Here is a 16,826-nt window from a genome sequence, read left to right on the forward strand (position 1 = left end):
AAATGTTGGTTCCAACTTCAGCATAAGTACCTGTTGCTGAGTGTCCAGATTCCTCACTGCTTCCGCTCACTATTCCAGGTCTTGGGCTGGGATAACGTACAGCCATCTTCTTATGTTGTTCTACTAACAACCTTATCAACTCGGCAAGTGTTCCAGATGACACTATGCCCCAATCTTGTAGAAGATTAAAAGCTTCATCCTTTTTCAATCTATAGATCCAGGAAACTCTGGGGTCGGCTATCACCTCGGGGTTTATGTCCTGGACCGACTGATCCTCTATCAGCTCCTGGTGCTGAGCATCTAAAACAGCCTCGCCTTGTTCACTCATGATGATTCTCACTTTGTTGCCTCGTGCCCCAAGAGCGGGCGCCAATCTATCACGTACACCCTGAGTAGCTTCAGAGGTGGGTGATTGATACCCAGGTGTTGCTCCTGGATGACTGAGCTCAGTCGTAATGTGGGCGGGGAAAGGATGCAAGTCGAAGTTCCTCTTCTTTCGTCTTTGTGCCTCAGCTGCCGTGGACAGCACCTCCTGGTGCTTCTGACGGCGTGAAGGTCGCTCTATTCTCTGATGACACCACTTTGATGTAATTTTGTATTGGCCTTACAGCCTCGTTTACGCTCCAGTGTAGTAGGAAGAGGAAGGATTGACAGGATAGGGATGGCAGACAACGGTCCGCTGTGCCCTGGGGAGATGGAAGGATAGGGATGGCAGACAACGGTCCGCTGTGCCCTGGTGAAATGGAAGGATAGGGACGGCAGACAATGGTCCACTGTGCCCTGGGGAGATGGAAAGATAGGGACGGCAGACAACGGTCCGCTGTGCCCTGGGGAGATGGAAGAATAGGGACGGCAGACAACGGTCCGCTGTGCCCTGGGTAGATGGAAAGATAGGGATGGCAGACAACGGTCCGCTGTGCCCTGGGGAAATGGAAGAATAGGGACGGCAGACAACGATCCGCTGTGCCCTGGGGAGATGGAAAGATAGGGACGGCAGACAACGGTCCGCTGTGCCCTGGGGAGATGGAAGAATAGGGATGGCAGACAACGGTCTGCTGTGCCCTGTGGAATGGAAGGATAGGGACGGCAGACAACGGTCCTCTGTGCCCTGGGGAGATGGAAGGTTAGGGATGTATGGCGGCCAATGGGCCGCTGTACAAGGACAGGAGGTCAGGGACGTACAGCAGCCAACAGGCCGCTGTACAAGGACAGGAGGTCGGGGACGTACAGCAGCCAACAGGCCGCTGTACAAGGAGCAGGAAGGTTGGGAGCAGAATGCTGTGGTCTGGGGCTCGTCCGGCGTTTAAATACTCCCCCAAAGTGGAGGGGATGGAGTCTTGCCGCCGTCAGAGGCGGTAAGAATCGTCTCGATGCGCGAAAGATGGTGTGCCATCGGTACCCACTTTATCTCCGCGGTCAGCTAGCTTGCTGATAGCCGAGCATCTTTCAATAATATTATTTATTATTTTCTTGTCACAATTTTACTTTGTGACAGTATACCTCTGTGATTCGTTTTTCCAATATGATAATAATTATCAATAGTTTCTATTCTGTCATCTTCATGTGTTACATCAAGTACTTTAACTTTACATTGTACAAGTATGAGTTTTGGGAATTTAAAATTTTTGGCAATCACTGAAGCAAATCTTCCATAGAATTCATTTTCAAAATACTATCATTCTTGTTTTACTATCAAATATTTCATGAATAGTGACTTTCTTTGGGTTATTGCTCACAAGCTTCAATATGACTTGGATTTTAGCATAGTCAACCGGGTCATCTGAGACTGGTATTTCTACTGATGTGTTACTTTCGTAATTAGAATGTTGCGTATAAGAATTATTTTCTAAGAACTAATCTTCAGCAGGACCTATGGAATCTGGTTCATAATTTTCGAATCCTCGAAAAGAGGTTTCGTTTCCAAATCCTCTAAATGGGGTTTCATTATCATCTGTACCGGTTTCATTTTCTAATCTTTGAAATAACGTTTTGTTATCATCCACATTAGCTATCATAGATTGTGCATCCTCGTTAGGTATGATATTCACTTCATTTTCAATGTCTTCATTTATAATCACATCAATATCACTGAATAATCTGGGTGAGTTTTGGTTTTTGTGTGTGTTATTATTATTCAACTGAATTCGGGAAAGGGCATCTGCGTTTTGATTTGCTGTTCCTTTTTTATAACATATGTCATAATCAAATTCTTCTAATTTTAGTCTCCATCTTAATAATTTTGAATTCGGTTCTTTCATAGAAAATAACCATTGTAGGTGTTTGTGGTCAGTGAATATTTTGAATTTTCCACCATAGAGATGGGGGTGGAAGTACTTGGTAGCCCAAACTATCGCTAAAAGTTCTTTCTCAATAGTTGAATAGTTCATTTCAGTTTCGTTGAGGGTTCTACTTGCATATGCACAAGGCAAATCTTTGTTCTGACTAAGAACTGCCCCAATATTGCTAGCATCTGTTGTAAGGTCGAATTGTTTTTCAAAATCAGAATACTGAAGGATTGGTTCGTTAGTATGGATATTCTTACAAGTTTCAAAACACTTAATGTACTCTGGGTCCTGTATATCTATTTTAGCATATTTCTTTTCAAACATTTAGTTAGAGGTTTTGTTAAATGAGCAAAGTTGTTAATGAATTTTCAATAGTATCCTAGAAGTCCAAGTCCTTTTATCTCGTTGTTTTAGGGATAGGATATCTTTTTATCGCTTTGACTTTGTCAGTATTTGGTTTAACTCTGTTTGGTGTCACTAAGTGTCCGAGAAAACTAACTCCTTTACGTGAAAATTCTGTTTTATCAAGTTGTCCTTTGAAGTTGGATTGTCTTAACCTTTCAAATACTTAGTCTTAGTCGATCAATGTGTTCTTCTAAACTAGTTGAATAAATAATAATGTCATCTAAATATACTAAAATCAATTCATTTTGGAGTCCTCTTAGTATGCTATTCATAGCTTTTTGGAAAGTGGGTGGACCGTTTTTGAGACCGAAGGGCATTCGTAAAAATTCGTAATGACCCGTGTCTGTAGAGAATGCAGTTTTTCAATACTGCTAGGATGCATTTCTATATGATGGAAGCCAGAGAATAAGTCTAGGGTAGTGAAGTACTGTGCTCTTCCTAATGTCTAGAATATCCGTTATATTAGGAAGTGGGAATTTATCGTCTATAGTCTTAGAATTCAAACCGCAATAGTCAATTACAACTCGAAATTTCTTTTCACCAGAAGCATCTTGTTTCTTTGGAATGACCCATGTTGGTGAATTCCAAGGTGAATTGGAGGGTTGAATTATTTTTTGTTCCAACATTTCATCAATCTGTCGATTTACTTCAGTTCTATAGATTTCAGGGTAGCGATAACTTCTTGTATAGACCGGGATTTCGTCGGTGGTTCTTATGATATGCTTTATTTCATTCGTGAAAGTCAAAGGATTTCCATCAATGTGAAATATATCTGAGTAATCTTCAATCACCTGTAAAATAACTTGCTCTTCTTCGGCATTCATATGATTGGTTCTAATTTTTGATAGATCGATTTTGTTAGTTTTGTGATGGAGTAGATTCAAATTATTGCATGCATTATGATTACGTAACTCACTTGGATTAATACAATTATAGTTTTCAAGCGATTCGACTGACATAGGTTTGTGAATGGTAAATTTCTTGTCTGACGTAGTGGGGTCAAAATAGAACAATAGCTCTGTTTTCTTTCACTTTCACTAGACACTGAGGAATTTCAAGTCCGGAAATGTTTTTGTATGATACTATAGCTTCACCTTCATTCATATTTTCAATTGGAATTTCTATAATGGATTGAGTTCTAGCTTGTATCAGAAATAATTTTATTTGTGTCATTTGATTTTTGGTAGGGTTTGTTGACTTCACTTTTGAATCATTTTCTTCAGCGTTAAAATAATAAATAGGTAGTTCCATTCCATTGAAATCAATACTGTCATTAATGAAATCCAAATTTATTTTAAGTTTTTTCATATTGTCAAGTCCGAGAAGAAGGTCAAAGTTTTTATGAAAATGAAAAAGATAGAGCGTGTGTTTCGATTTTCCCAATAAAGAAATCTTTGTACTGTATTTCTCTTGTGAAATACCATGCGCTGTTGCTACTTCAAAAGGGTCTTCTATCAAGTTTTCTTTGTAACATTCAATACCTATGAAGTTCTTCACAAATGACCTAGTGCTTCCTGTGTCGATTAGAACTCTAAATCTTGTTTTAGGATCAATGAAGTAGGGAAGTTCATTTTTGTCATCTTGTAAGTTCATAATTGAAAATTTCTTTTGAGGCTCGTATCCTCTAAAAAACACTCTAATTCGGTTTGTTCGGCTGGCTGGCTGGAAATACGTTTCATTTTCGTTTTCAACGGAGAGCTGTTTGAATTCGTCTGATAATTCTTTCTGAGCGTTTTCTCCGAAATTATTATCAAACTCATCATTTTGCATTTTGTCAATTGGTCGACCTGTCATTTGAAACAGTCTTGGTCTTTTTTGGGGACGATTGTTGATTGAGGAAATGCTCATTGGCGTTGGTTGATACGAATTTTGGGGTCTTGGTTGGTTTTGTAGTTTGGATTTTGAGCTCTTGGCTGATTTGTGTTGAAATACTGTGGTTTGGGTTGATTGTTTTGAAAATGTTGTTGTGGTCTGTTCATGTGTTGATTTTGGAAGTGTTGATATTTGTTTTGAAGGAATTGACCTTTCTGATTTTGAGTGTGATAGAACTGTTGTCTCTGAGGATAGTTTTGCATTTGATAGCTGGGATTACTTTTGTGTTGGATTTGAGTGTTAGGCTTTTTCAAATTAGAGTGGTCTTGAAAGAAACCAAATTTGAACTGGAAGTCGTTGAATAGCATGTTTAGAGCACTGTCCAACGAACTGAGATTTTTGGTTCTCATGAGAGACCCGAGAGGCTCTCTTAATCCTCTTAGCAATACTCTAAGTGCTGATCCATTTACATACTGACACATGACTTCTGATATTGTAGGTTGTTTGTTTCGGAAATACGAGATCTGTAAATTCAGAAGTTTTTGGATTCGTTCATAGAATGAAAAGGGTGATTCACCTGATTCTTGTTTTAATTCAGCCATTTCAAGATTGAGAGTAAAGCAATCTCTCTTGTCCATGTAACTATTGATCAAAACTTTTCTTATGTCAGGCCATGCATAAGTGTTAGAACTAGTAACAATGTCGTTTTGGAAATCATCTGCATTGGCAGTTACGTAAAATTTCGCTACAAGTTTGTCACAAATTGAAATAAAACGATTTAGCATAGTAGGCTCTCCTGAATAATCAGGGATCATGTCCAAGAATTCTTTCTTAAGTGTAGGTACAGTTTGGGGATTGGTTGCTTCATCATTGTTGGAATTCATGGCCCTTAGTTATAGATAAAATTACAAGAAAAAGAAATAGGAAAATAGTAAGTAAAATTAATATTATCCAAGTTTGTAAATCACAAAAGTCTGTTACTCACAATACTAAAATCGAGTTCATCTTGTCACAGTCCCGGGTTGAAAGTCTCCAAAGGTGGAAGTCCTTAGAAGTTGAAGTCCGTAGTAGTCTTTAGAAGTTGAAGTCCGTGGTAGTCCTTAGAAGTTGAAGTCCGTAGTAGTCCTTAGAAGTTGAAGTCTGTGGTAGTCCTTAGAAGTTGAAAGTCTGCTTTTTCTTGATTCAATTTGTGGATGAAATACGGTACCTATTGTTAACACTTTACTATACTGTTCACTTATTTTATAATTTATCACACTTGTCCCGATATTAGGTGACTGAGTAGGAATATAATTTTGCAAATAACACTCACGAATTTTAATAATATAGTTCACCAACTTTTCCAATTTGATATGATTTGATCTACTGTGTACTTTCCCATAAGATACCCAAGCCAGAACAGAAAATTATCACTTATAGAGACTTCAAAAACTTTGATGAAGCCGCCTTCCTGACTGATGTGGCTCAGACTCCATGGCATCAAATTGAAGCATTACCCTCAGTTGATGACATGGTCAAGACTTTCGAGAATTGGACTTTGACTTTGTATGACAAACATGCACCTTATGTGACAAGGAGGATTAATAGAAAACGACGAGTACCGTGGATGACTGAAGACATACTTAAGATGATGGGACGTAGAGACAAAGCACATAGAAAATTTAAAAAGACATTTGACTTGGACAGTTTGATAGAGTATAGGAGCCTTAGAAATAGGGTTAAACAGGAATTACGGAACTCAAAGATTAGGTACTTGAATTCGTTTATGACAAACAATAAACAAGACTCTAAATCACTTTGGCAGGGAATAAAAGAATTCGGGCTTGGCAAACAGAAATCGAATCCACAAATTGACTTACCATTGAATAATATAAATGACCATTTCGTTTCACACTCTAACCAACGCGACGAAGTTGTCATGCTAATCATATAGATGATCTTGAAGAGCAGGTTACAAACTTAGATTTACCAATCACTGATCAATTTCATTTCCATCCAATCTCAGAAGAAGACACTTTCAGAGCAATTCAACGTATTCATAGTAATGCTACGGGTGTAGACAAAATTCCTATTAAATTTATCAAGAAGATGTTATTTGCTGTTTTACCAACCATTACATACATTTTCAACAAGTCACTTGAAGAAGGCATTTTCCCTGAAAACTGGAAGTTTGCTCTGGTTCGCCCTCTAAATAAAGTTCCATCACCCAATAAAGTTGAGGATTTTAGACCAATCAGTATTTTACCTGCATTGTCCAAAGTGCTAGAAAGACTCATTCATGCTCAAGTTGTAAAATTTCTAGACAACAATAGTAAGCTTCATAACTTTCAATCAGGCTTTAGAAAATTCCATTCAACTGAGACAGCTCTGCTTCGTGTCACTGATGATATAAGGTTAGCTATGGACCAAAGAAAATGCACAATCCTCACCCTATTTGATTTTTCTAAAGCATTCGATACTGTTGATCATACAGTCCTTCTGAATAAGTTGGCTATTCTTGGTTTCAGTCACAACTCGTTAGTTTGGTTTAAATCCTATCTATTAGGTAGGAAACAATGTGTATCTGTCGGTGACAAAAAGTCAACTTGGAAAAACGTTATGCATGGAGTACCACAAGGTTCAATTTTAGGCCCTCTCCTCTCACTTTGTATGCTAATGACCTTTCTTCCATTATCAAATTCTCCAGTTTCCATACTTATGCAGACGACCTTCAAATCTATTTAAGCTGTCCCATAACAAAAATTAATGAAACAGTTGGAATAATGAATCAGGATATCAATTCGATAGTGGAATGGACAAAGAAAAATGGCCTTAAGCTTAATCCCATCAAAACACAACCCATTATAATTGGATATTCTCGTCTTATAAACAATATTGACCTTGAATCGATTCACAAAATAGTGTAGACGGTAATGACATTCCTTACTGTAGCTCAGTTAAAATTTAGGCATTATTATGAATAATACTCTTGACTGGTCAGAACAAGTGAACAAAACTTGTAAAAAGGTATTCTCAGCCATGCATGCATTGAAGAAAATGCACGATATCCTCCTAGAAACATTAAATTATTATTGGTTCAATCTCTCATCTTCCCACATTTAATGTATTGTAATTCTGTTCTTAATGATATGCAAGTCACTCTGAATGATAAACTACAGCGTTGCCAAAATTATTGTCTACGTTTCGTCTACTCTCTCCAACGCCATGATCATATCACCCCAGCCCACATTGCTAGTTCAACATTGAAGCTTCCCGATCAGAGGCTTTTTCGAATAGTCAAGCTTGTTAGAGATATCTTGAAATACGGTAATCCGAACTATTTTAAAGATGATTTCAAATTTGTCTCTGAAGGTAGGAGGATAGATGCTTCACATACTAGAACCGGAGAAAGTACTTTAAGGATACCCAATCATCGAACTACTATTTTCACAAAATCCTTCTTAGTCAGTGCCTGTCGTGCATGGAATACACTTCCTGTTTCTATCAGGTCTATCGAGAGCCGAGCGAGCTTCAACCTGACTTTAAAAAAACATATTTTGGAACAAATGACTGAAACTGTCCGGCCCTAGAACGATCACATGACAACCATCCCTCACCCATTCCACCAATATAAACCTTTAAACCATGTTATAGAACGAATGTATATATAGTATATATATTATATAAACTCATGTTATTTCAATTATCCACTGCATACTGCTGTATATTACTGAAATTTGATAACCTGATCTACTTTCAGCCTACTTCATTTTATTAATCAATTATTGATCTTATCTACCTATATAATTATTTTACTTTATCAATTTTCTGTTTTTTTTTCTCTTCAATATTCATATTGATTAAAACTCTTACAATATTTCCATTAATAAATGAATCCTTAGTTTAAATAACGAAATTAACGTTTTGGTAGAGAGTTAGTGGGGAGGATATTTTTAATATTCTTCCAAAGAATGGACATTGATATGTCCAAGAATTCTTTCTTAAGTGTAGGTACAGTTTGGGGATTGGTTGCTTCATCATTGTTGGAATTCATGGCCCTTATTTATAGATAAAATTACAAGAAAAAGAAATAGGAAAATAGTAAGTAAAATTAATATTATCCAAGTTTGTAAATCACAAAAGTCTGTTACTCACAATACTAAAATCGAGTTCATCTTGTCACAGTCCCGGGTTGAAAGTCTCCAAAGGTGGAAGTCCTTAGAAGTTGAAGTCCGTAGTAGTCTTTAGAAGTCCGTGGTAGTCCTCAGAAGTTGAAGTCCGTAGAAGTCCTTAGAAGTTGAAGTCTGTGGTAGTCCTTAGAAGTTGAAAGTCTGTTGCTTTTTCTTGATTCAATTTGTGGATGAAATACGGTACCTATTGTTAACACTTTACTATACTGTTCACTTATTTTATAATTTATCACACTTGTCCCGATATTAGGTGACTGAGTACTGAGTAGGAATATAATTTTGCAAATAACACTCACGAATTTTAATAATATAGTTCACCAACTTTTCCAATTTGATATGAAGTTATTTTGATGATTGTTCACTTATTTAAGGTGACTGATACAACTTTTTCGTAAGTTCATGAACACTTCATTAACGGTTAAAACCGAAAAACCAAATTCTCGTTTTTGAAGGTCCTACTGACTGCGCCAGTTAAGATTGCAATTAATCAAATAGTCTTTTTAAAAAATGAATTTATTTGTTAACCATTGAATGAATTTATTGCTATCCTGTAGCGGTAAGAGAGTTGATAGAAAAAAGAAGAAGAACAAGAAGATCATGGCAATCAACAAGAAATCCAAGAATTAAAACAGAACTTAATAGAATTACTAATGAACTGAGAAAGATGATACAGGATGTAAAACAACATGATATCAATAAATACTTAGAAGAGTTAACCAATGAGTCTACTACAATTTTTTCATTATGGAGATCAACCAGGAAACTGAAGAGACCTCTTGAACAAGTTACACCGATAAGGAAGAATCAAGATAGCTGGGCAAGGAGCAATAAAGAGAAAGCCGATTTGTTTGCTGATCATCTGGAAAAGGTTTTCTCACCTCATGAGGAAACAATTTTAGATGATAATCCTCATCATCTTGGAGCAGGAGTTATCACTCCAACATCGCCAAGGGAGGTAGAATATGAGATTAAAAATTTGAGCAGAAAGAAAACGCCCGGTTTCGACTTAATAACTGGAGAGATTCTACAGGAGCTCCCAAGAAAAGCAATTGTGAAGCTATGCCATCTCTTCAACGCTTCATTCCGATTTAGTCCAGGCACTGGCTTACATTGAGCATACATGAGTGAGGCAGAGAATTTGACTTCGGATTATTGTTAGGGGGTCTTTGGTGTATATGAAACTCGATGTCGTCACGTCCCAGGGTGGTCGACAGCTTGGGGGGGAGGGGGGTAAGTTGTGAAAAACGCGCGTTTATAAAATCGCCTGTCCTGCAGTTACTATTCATAGTACAGCTTTTATTTTTTTCTCAATATTATGTACACATAAGTGGCTTTCAATGTGGTCCTATACTTTTTTGCGATAAACCGCATAGTTTTTCCGTAAAAAAATAAAATATCTTGAAAAATGTATTTTTTTATTATGGACTTTTTGTTATTTCTCGAATATTCAAGTAATTAGCCGACTTAGAGGAAAAGGCTCCCAATAAACGTTGTAGGCCATTTCTTGCTGAATCCAATGATATATATAGTTTGGGTGTTACGATCATAGATGCGGCGGTGGGAGGGGGATAAGTAGCACTGTTACACTGCGGCGCGGTCCTCCCCCATGATTAATGTGTGTAATGGCCTGTCTATCGCATCGCTCCTACTAGTCTATGCATTCAAATTATGTATTTCAGGAACGCTATCTTATGTATTTTCGGTCGCTGAACACGATTTTTCAACTCTCAAGCCTTAATAATTGATAATTCTCATCATAATATACTAATTATGGTCAAAATTACAAACTTCATCTCATTATCATTATTTATGATTACATTGTAATGATAAACCATCCTGTTAGGAATCCTATATGTGTTTCTCAATCGATAAAAAACTGATATTCCATTAAGAGAGAATAATTATTCGATTTAGTTCAATGATCACTTTGGAATTGCGAAAGTCAAGTAATGGAATAAGTTAAACAAATAATATAGGCTACCCCATATAGAGCACCGTGTAACAGGAGTAAAATATTTTCTTAATATAAATTTACAGTTGAAACACAAATAATACCAATTACTCCCATGTGATATGACTAAATATTTGATTACAAAGGAAATACAACTCTAAAGCTGAGTTTACACCAAAGTTATTAAGGAGATGTTAATATAACTTAATCTTTATAGATTCTATTGGATTGAACATAACTTATCATACATATAATAGACATATGTGTTTGTCAAGTTTCGTTCAATCTAATAGAATCTATAAATATTAAGTTATTAACATTTTGTTAATAACTTTGGTGTAAACTCAGCTTTATCAACTGATTTCTGTAACTTATATCTACTCATCTGGCTGAGCCATGTCATCATTATGCGAATTTGTCAACGATATTTAGGGATTTAGTCAAATCCACAACTAGTTTCACTTACAATTTCATAGGCCAAGTGAGATTAAGAGTTTTTTTTCAAATATCCATCAGATGTTGACAGAGATTGCGGCTATTGTAGTAATGCATTCTGCACTAAAACTTCAATGCTGAATAATTCAGCATTAATAATAATATTATTATCTTTAAACAGCTACCTAGTAAAAATACAGAGATCAGATCTTTTTGTCTCGGATTTCGAGATAAACATAGTACAATAGATCAGGTGCACAGAATAACAAATATTATTGAAAATACATTGGAGGAAAAGAAAGTTTGCTCTGCAATTTTCCTTGATGTAGCACAGGCTTTCGACAAAGTATGGCATTCAGGATTGTGCTACAAAATGAACCAGTTCTTACCAACAGAATACAGTCTGATACTGAAATCATATCTTCAAGACCGTTATTTCAGGATAAAACAAGATGATGCTTTTTCATCCCTCAGAGAAATCAGGGCTGGAGTTCCTCAAGGAAGTGTGCTGGGTCCCCTCTTGTACCTTCTATACACATCTGATATACCTCAACCCGAAAACATAACAGTAGCAACATTTGCTGATGACACAGCAGTTTTATCAGTTGGTGAAACTGTTGAAGTTTCTACAGAGAAATTGCAGGTGGCAGTCAACAGAATCAATGTTTGGACAAAACACTGGCTTATAAAATTGAATGAAGCAAAATCAGTTCAAGTCAACTATACAAACAGAAGAGTTCAATGTATCCCCTTAACACTCAATGGGAATATTGTACCCTACTCCAACACTGCAAAATATCTAGGCATGACGCTGGATGCCAGCAAGCTTAGATGGAAGGAGCATGTGAAGAAGAAAAGAGAACAACTTGGCATAAAATTCAAGAAAATGTACTGGCTACTTGGGAGGACATCAAAGTTGTCAAATTATAACAAATTGCTTCTCTACAAGCAGATTCTCAAGCCGGTGTGGACCTACGGAATTCAACTCTGGGGCTGCACCCGACCATCCAATATCGACATCATCCAGCGCTTCCAGAACAAAGTACTCAGAAGTTGTGTAGACGCTCCTTGGTATATGAGGAACTCTGATTTCCACCGCGACCTGGGAGTGGCGACAGTCATCAGTGAAATCCAAAGATTTGCAGAAAAACATGAGAAAAGACTTCATCAACATGTGAACGTGGAAGCAATCCAGCTGCTCAACGTGCATGGAGTAAGAAGACTAGCATAACCTTTCATAGCTTTGTAATTCATTTTATTTTTCTTAAAGCTTACAAATGTTTATTTGATTCCAATTAATTCACAGTAGTAGTTAGTTAATCACAGAAAAAATTTTAATTTTAACTGCTGCTATCTGAAAAAAAAATTCTTGGGGAATACTTTTCTTAGCAGACATAATACAAATGGCGCTTATCAGGCTATAATACCAGTATATAATAATTTGCTTTCTTTAAGAGAATTAAGTTATCACCAATTGTTTACCTTGCAGATCTATATCATGAATCTTACTTTCAATTTATAGGTCCATTATTAGTATTGACTACCGTACCTACTGTCTGGAATGACTGACCGTTCCTTGGTTGCAGGTTCATTCGCAGATTTGGAACCGAAGTTGCGCCATCATCTGGATGTTCACTTGGTGATGAAAAAGAATGAAAGAACGCTTATAAAAGGATCAACATCTCTTCCTCTTGCCTCGATCAGTGATGAAATGAAAGACAAATCAGTATCCGTGCACCGACTAGACATCCCAACTCTGGAAGGCCAATTCCATATCAAATTTTTGAACATGAAAAACGATAATGCTTTAAGGGTAATGAGAACGCTTATTTTTTGAATTAAAAATTTTCTACTTAACATTCTAATGACACTCATCAAACGATCATGCGAACCTTTTATACTAAATAAACAAACTAACAATATTATAATTTTTATTTGAAAAAAGAATATGATCACAAGATCATCTTAGCTACTGATTTTATTTACTCTTGTTCCGATTAAATTTTCCTTTATATCGCTGAAAATCATGTTTGCTGAGAATTTGGACCTTTACTGAAAATATTTGTTCAATATTTCTGGAGGATATGAATTTGGATTCACCTATATGTTATAGGTTGCTCTTGAGAAAAATATGCGTCCTGATTATGACCTTATGATGTCTGATAGAGCCAAGACTGTCAATGGAGATACGTACGAATTTGTTATACCCTTTGAAGCCAATAAAGGGTATGACTTCTTTTACGTTGGGCTGTTGCCTGGAAAAGATGTAAGATTCAATAAAATAAAAGTGTTTCCAAGTTACATAATAAAGATGAGTATAGAACTATATTTTTTCAAAGCAAATACCTTTATCCATTATTGCATTTAAATCATCTTATTATCTAAGAAAAAAGCAGTGCTTCATATGATGATACATGAGATCAATAATTTGTTCACTCTAAAAATATCATGGTCACATTTTACTGAATCAATGAGAGATTAATTTTGTAGTAGGGTTCTCACGTCATTGTAAATTTCAAGTAAATCATGAAAATGAGCTCGGTTGACTCTGTGGTCGCGTTGATGAGTTATCGCTTAGATAAGTTGATATTGAAGCGTATGCTACTACGGTTGAATGGATGACATTTGAAGATCCGACTCCGCCAAACATAATTGATGAGATGATGAGTTTAAAAATTACTTTCCGGTGGTTCGGATTCGAAACAACCTAAACTGTAGATTCAATCATCATCCTAATTTTCATTATCCACACACCTAACTTATGTGGGCATCGCCCTCAGAAAAAGAGGGTTTTCAAGTTAATCATTTGTTATATAGCTTTATGGATAGAAAATGGATTAATAAATATTTACCTCTTCTCTTAGATATCACGTTTGAGTAGTCGTTACTCTTGCTATTATTATTTATCACTGGAGAATGCGTTTCATTTTGTCAGTTTAACTATGATTCCAGACAAGTGAAAATGCAAGTATTGAATACTCTTTTGAAGTTTTCGACTCGAGTTGTGCATCATGGATAGGCGATGAGTGGAGGAGTAGCATTTGCAAGGTATCCAACATATTTATATTCATTTATTTATTGTTTATCATCTAGCCTCACATCCTACAAACTGAATTTTCTCTGGAAACCCCTCTGTTGCACCTTCAAACAAACTATAAACTATAAGAACATACATGAACAGCTATTGCATATTTTAATGTATATGTTATGTTTGAATAATCTAGAATTAATTATCAAATTAAAAAAATGTTTTTGAGGGATCTAATAGAATAATTTAAAAAATATATAATTTGAAAATTCAAATGGGTCATTTGAAAGACAGTATCGTGACATAGATCAGTATTTTGCATTTCGGCATAGTAACCGGAAACCGTTGTATGTCATTGATTTTGAATGATAAAAACTTTCAAACTCTCTTTACTAGGATTATTTTTAAATGACGGTACCGTATGTAATGCATGCTAAATGTTTGTAATTTGCGATGTACTGCAATGATAGTCGGGCCAAAGATATCCACAGTAGGCCTACCCTATCCTATACTCATATATCCTGGATACTCATAATTTCTGAAGCAATAGGCCTACATGATTTTTCAAATATATACTTTTTTTATTTACTGAAACTCCCAGGTATTCTTGACAGAAGCCTTAAGCCAAACATATGCAAATTACTATAGAATGATTACAATTTACTTTTTTCAGCCAGTCGAGATAAACAAGAATATGCTGACCTGTCGTTGCCAGCATTTGTCAGTGTTTGGAGGCTCTATATTTGTTGCACCCAACAAAGTGGATCCAATAAACGACATTGAGCTATTTGTGACGGTCTTCAACAACCCTTACATAGCCGTCATTGTCATTCTATGTCTTATATTGTATGTTATACTTTTTATTTGGGCATGGCGAAAAGACAAACAAGACGATTCTTATGTAAGTTGATTTCAGATTTCTACTATTCCAAAATTTAATTTTATAAGATCCCTTATTTTTATGAACATGAATTTAAGTTTGGAAGTAGGCTTTAAAGAATAACATAATATTATAATTGTATAGACTACGCTAGCATTAATCAAGTATGAATCAGTTTTCTGGAATACCGTAGCGGAATAATAAAAACGAATTGTAGCCTACGAAATAGGATCTATTGTAGAAATCTGAAGGGATTTATTATATTACAGATAGGCCTACATTGTTAAAATCAATAGCAGGTACTCAATGTTTAGTATTGTAAGATTATATTTGAGATTGAATTATTTATAGACCAATCCGAAAACTAACGAAATTCAATAAATACAGTTAAAGCTTTTCTGAAATGTAGAGCTTATAATAGAAATCAACAATTTTTGTATTAGTTGGTAGATAAAATATTTTCATCATTACCAACTTTCTTAATAATTTCCAGGCAAAACTTATACTGCTGAAGGACAATATTGTTGGTGATAGCAACGCATATGTTGTGGTTGTTTACACTGGCATTAGAATTGCTGCTGGAACTACATCTAATGTCGGCATACAGATTTTTGGGTCGGACGCTTCCAGTAGGGTGAGCATAGAAATATGATTTTTATTATACCAGTACTATATTATTTTGTATTTAATTTTCAAATTGAAAAGTTTTTTGTAGAAGACTTCGAAAGCCCTATTATCACTCTTCTGTGTATTTTGGTATGTGCGGTTAACTCTGGTACACTACGTACAGGCTATCACATTATTTAATAATTTTAATACCAGTTTTGTTGAAAGTACGGGTTCTTTTAAGCTATTGTATTCTTTTGTAATGAATTTCCATATCTTCTATTTATTTATATTTTCTGAAAAGTATATTCACATTAAACAGAACAAATTCTATTTAATATTAGTAAATGAATAATGTTTTTGAGTGTGGCATTCCACTTTTGCGACACTTATAATATACTACGGTATGCCTGTGGCTGGAGCTGGGGGCAGAGGTTGTCTATTAGAAGATGGCATAGTTCATTGTAAGACTAGTAGGTAAGTAACCCATGCTCTGCAAGGATCTGTTTAAAGCGAGAATAGATTTAATTTAGTTTTATAGTTTCATGCTAATATTGAAAGTATTAACAACAGTAATAATTTACAATGGAAAAACTTGATTGGGCTCTTATCTTAGGTAAACTTTGTATCACAAATTGAAAAAAGTTTATTTTAATTTAACCCTTACTGGCGCGGTTTTTTGAGACACTACTACTGGCGCGGGGGTCTGGTAGACCCCCATCAAATTTTCTCTCTAATTAATTGAATTTTTTTTCCATCAAACTAGGCTGGTTATCTCAATCTCTAGACTGTTTGGAATGGTTTTACCATGAATAAAAAGGATATATACCAGAACTATCAATAATTTTGGTATTTATTCAAAACTGTGTAACATTTTCAAAAAAATGTAGTGATTTTTGGTAAAAATAAAGAAAAATCAGAAATGACAGAAAAATTTTATTCAACTAATGATTCTTACTTAGGAACAATGGAACTTACTAAAAAAAATACTATTCCTTGAATTTTGATGGTAGTTTGCTTAATTTTATCATCTAAAGTCACTAGAATTTCGTCTATGTAGAAATAAGCTAATTCTTGGTGCAGATCAAAATACTCATTTATAAACATATAAAATTAATATAACTTATTAGTACCTATATTCTTATATTCGTATATCAGTATATTATAATTTTTATTGCATATTAGACTAAAATAATTGACTTACATATTTTGTTCCTCTCTACATTGTCCTATTGTGACTCATTCTGTGGGTCGA

The 16,826-nt window shown here is 35.5% G+C and overlaps 2 protein-coding genes across 2 annotated transcripts in view; both read left to right on the forward strand.

Moving 5' to 3' along the window:
• LOC111051514 overlaps positions 1 to 12,840 on the forward strand; it is a 319,540-nt gene extending 306,700 nt beyond the window's left edge. Inside the window, exon 17 of the mRNA XM_039432582.1 lies at positions 12,644 to 12,840. Within this exon, the coding sequence (XP_039288516.1) occupies positions 12,644 to 12,700 (57 nt within the window). The 3' untranslated portion in view covers positions 12,701 to 12,840. The remainder of the gene's footprint in view (positions 1 to 12,643) is intronic.
• A 384-nt stretch (positions 12,841 to 13,224) lies between these two features.
• The window catches only part of LOC111056057 (polycystic kidney disease protein 1-like 2), a 127,479-nt gene continuing 123,877 nt past the window's right edge, over positions 13,225 to 16,826 (forward strand). Inside the window, exons 1-4 of the mRNA XM_039432581.1 lie at positions 13,225 to 13,323; positions 13,922 to 14,105; positions 14,759 to 14,986; positions 15,459 to 15,599. Of these exons, the coding sequence (XP_039288515.1) occupies positions 14,780 to 14,986; positions 15,459 to 15,599 (348 nt within the window). The 5' untranslated portion in view covers positions 13,225 to 13,323; positions 13,922 to 14,105; positions 14,759 to 14,779. The remainder of the gene's footprint in view (positions 13,324 to 13,921; positions 14,106 to 14,758; positions 14,987 to 15,458; positions 15,600 to 16,826) is intronic.

Source organism: Nilaparvata lugens, chromosome 7, assembly GCF_014356525.2.
Source record: "Nilaparvata lugens isolate BPH chromosome 7, ASM1435652v1, whole genome shotgun sequence".
Lineage (NCBI taxonomy): Eukaryota > Metazoa > Arthropoda > Insecta > Hemiptera > Delphacidae > Nilaparvata > Nilaparvata lugens.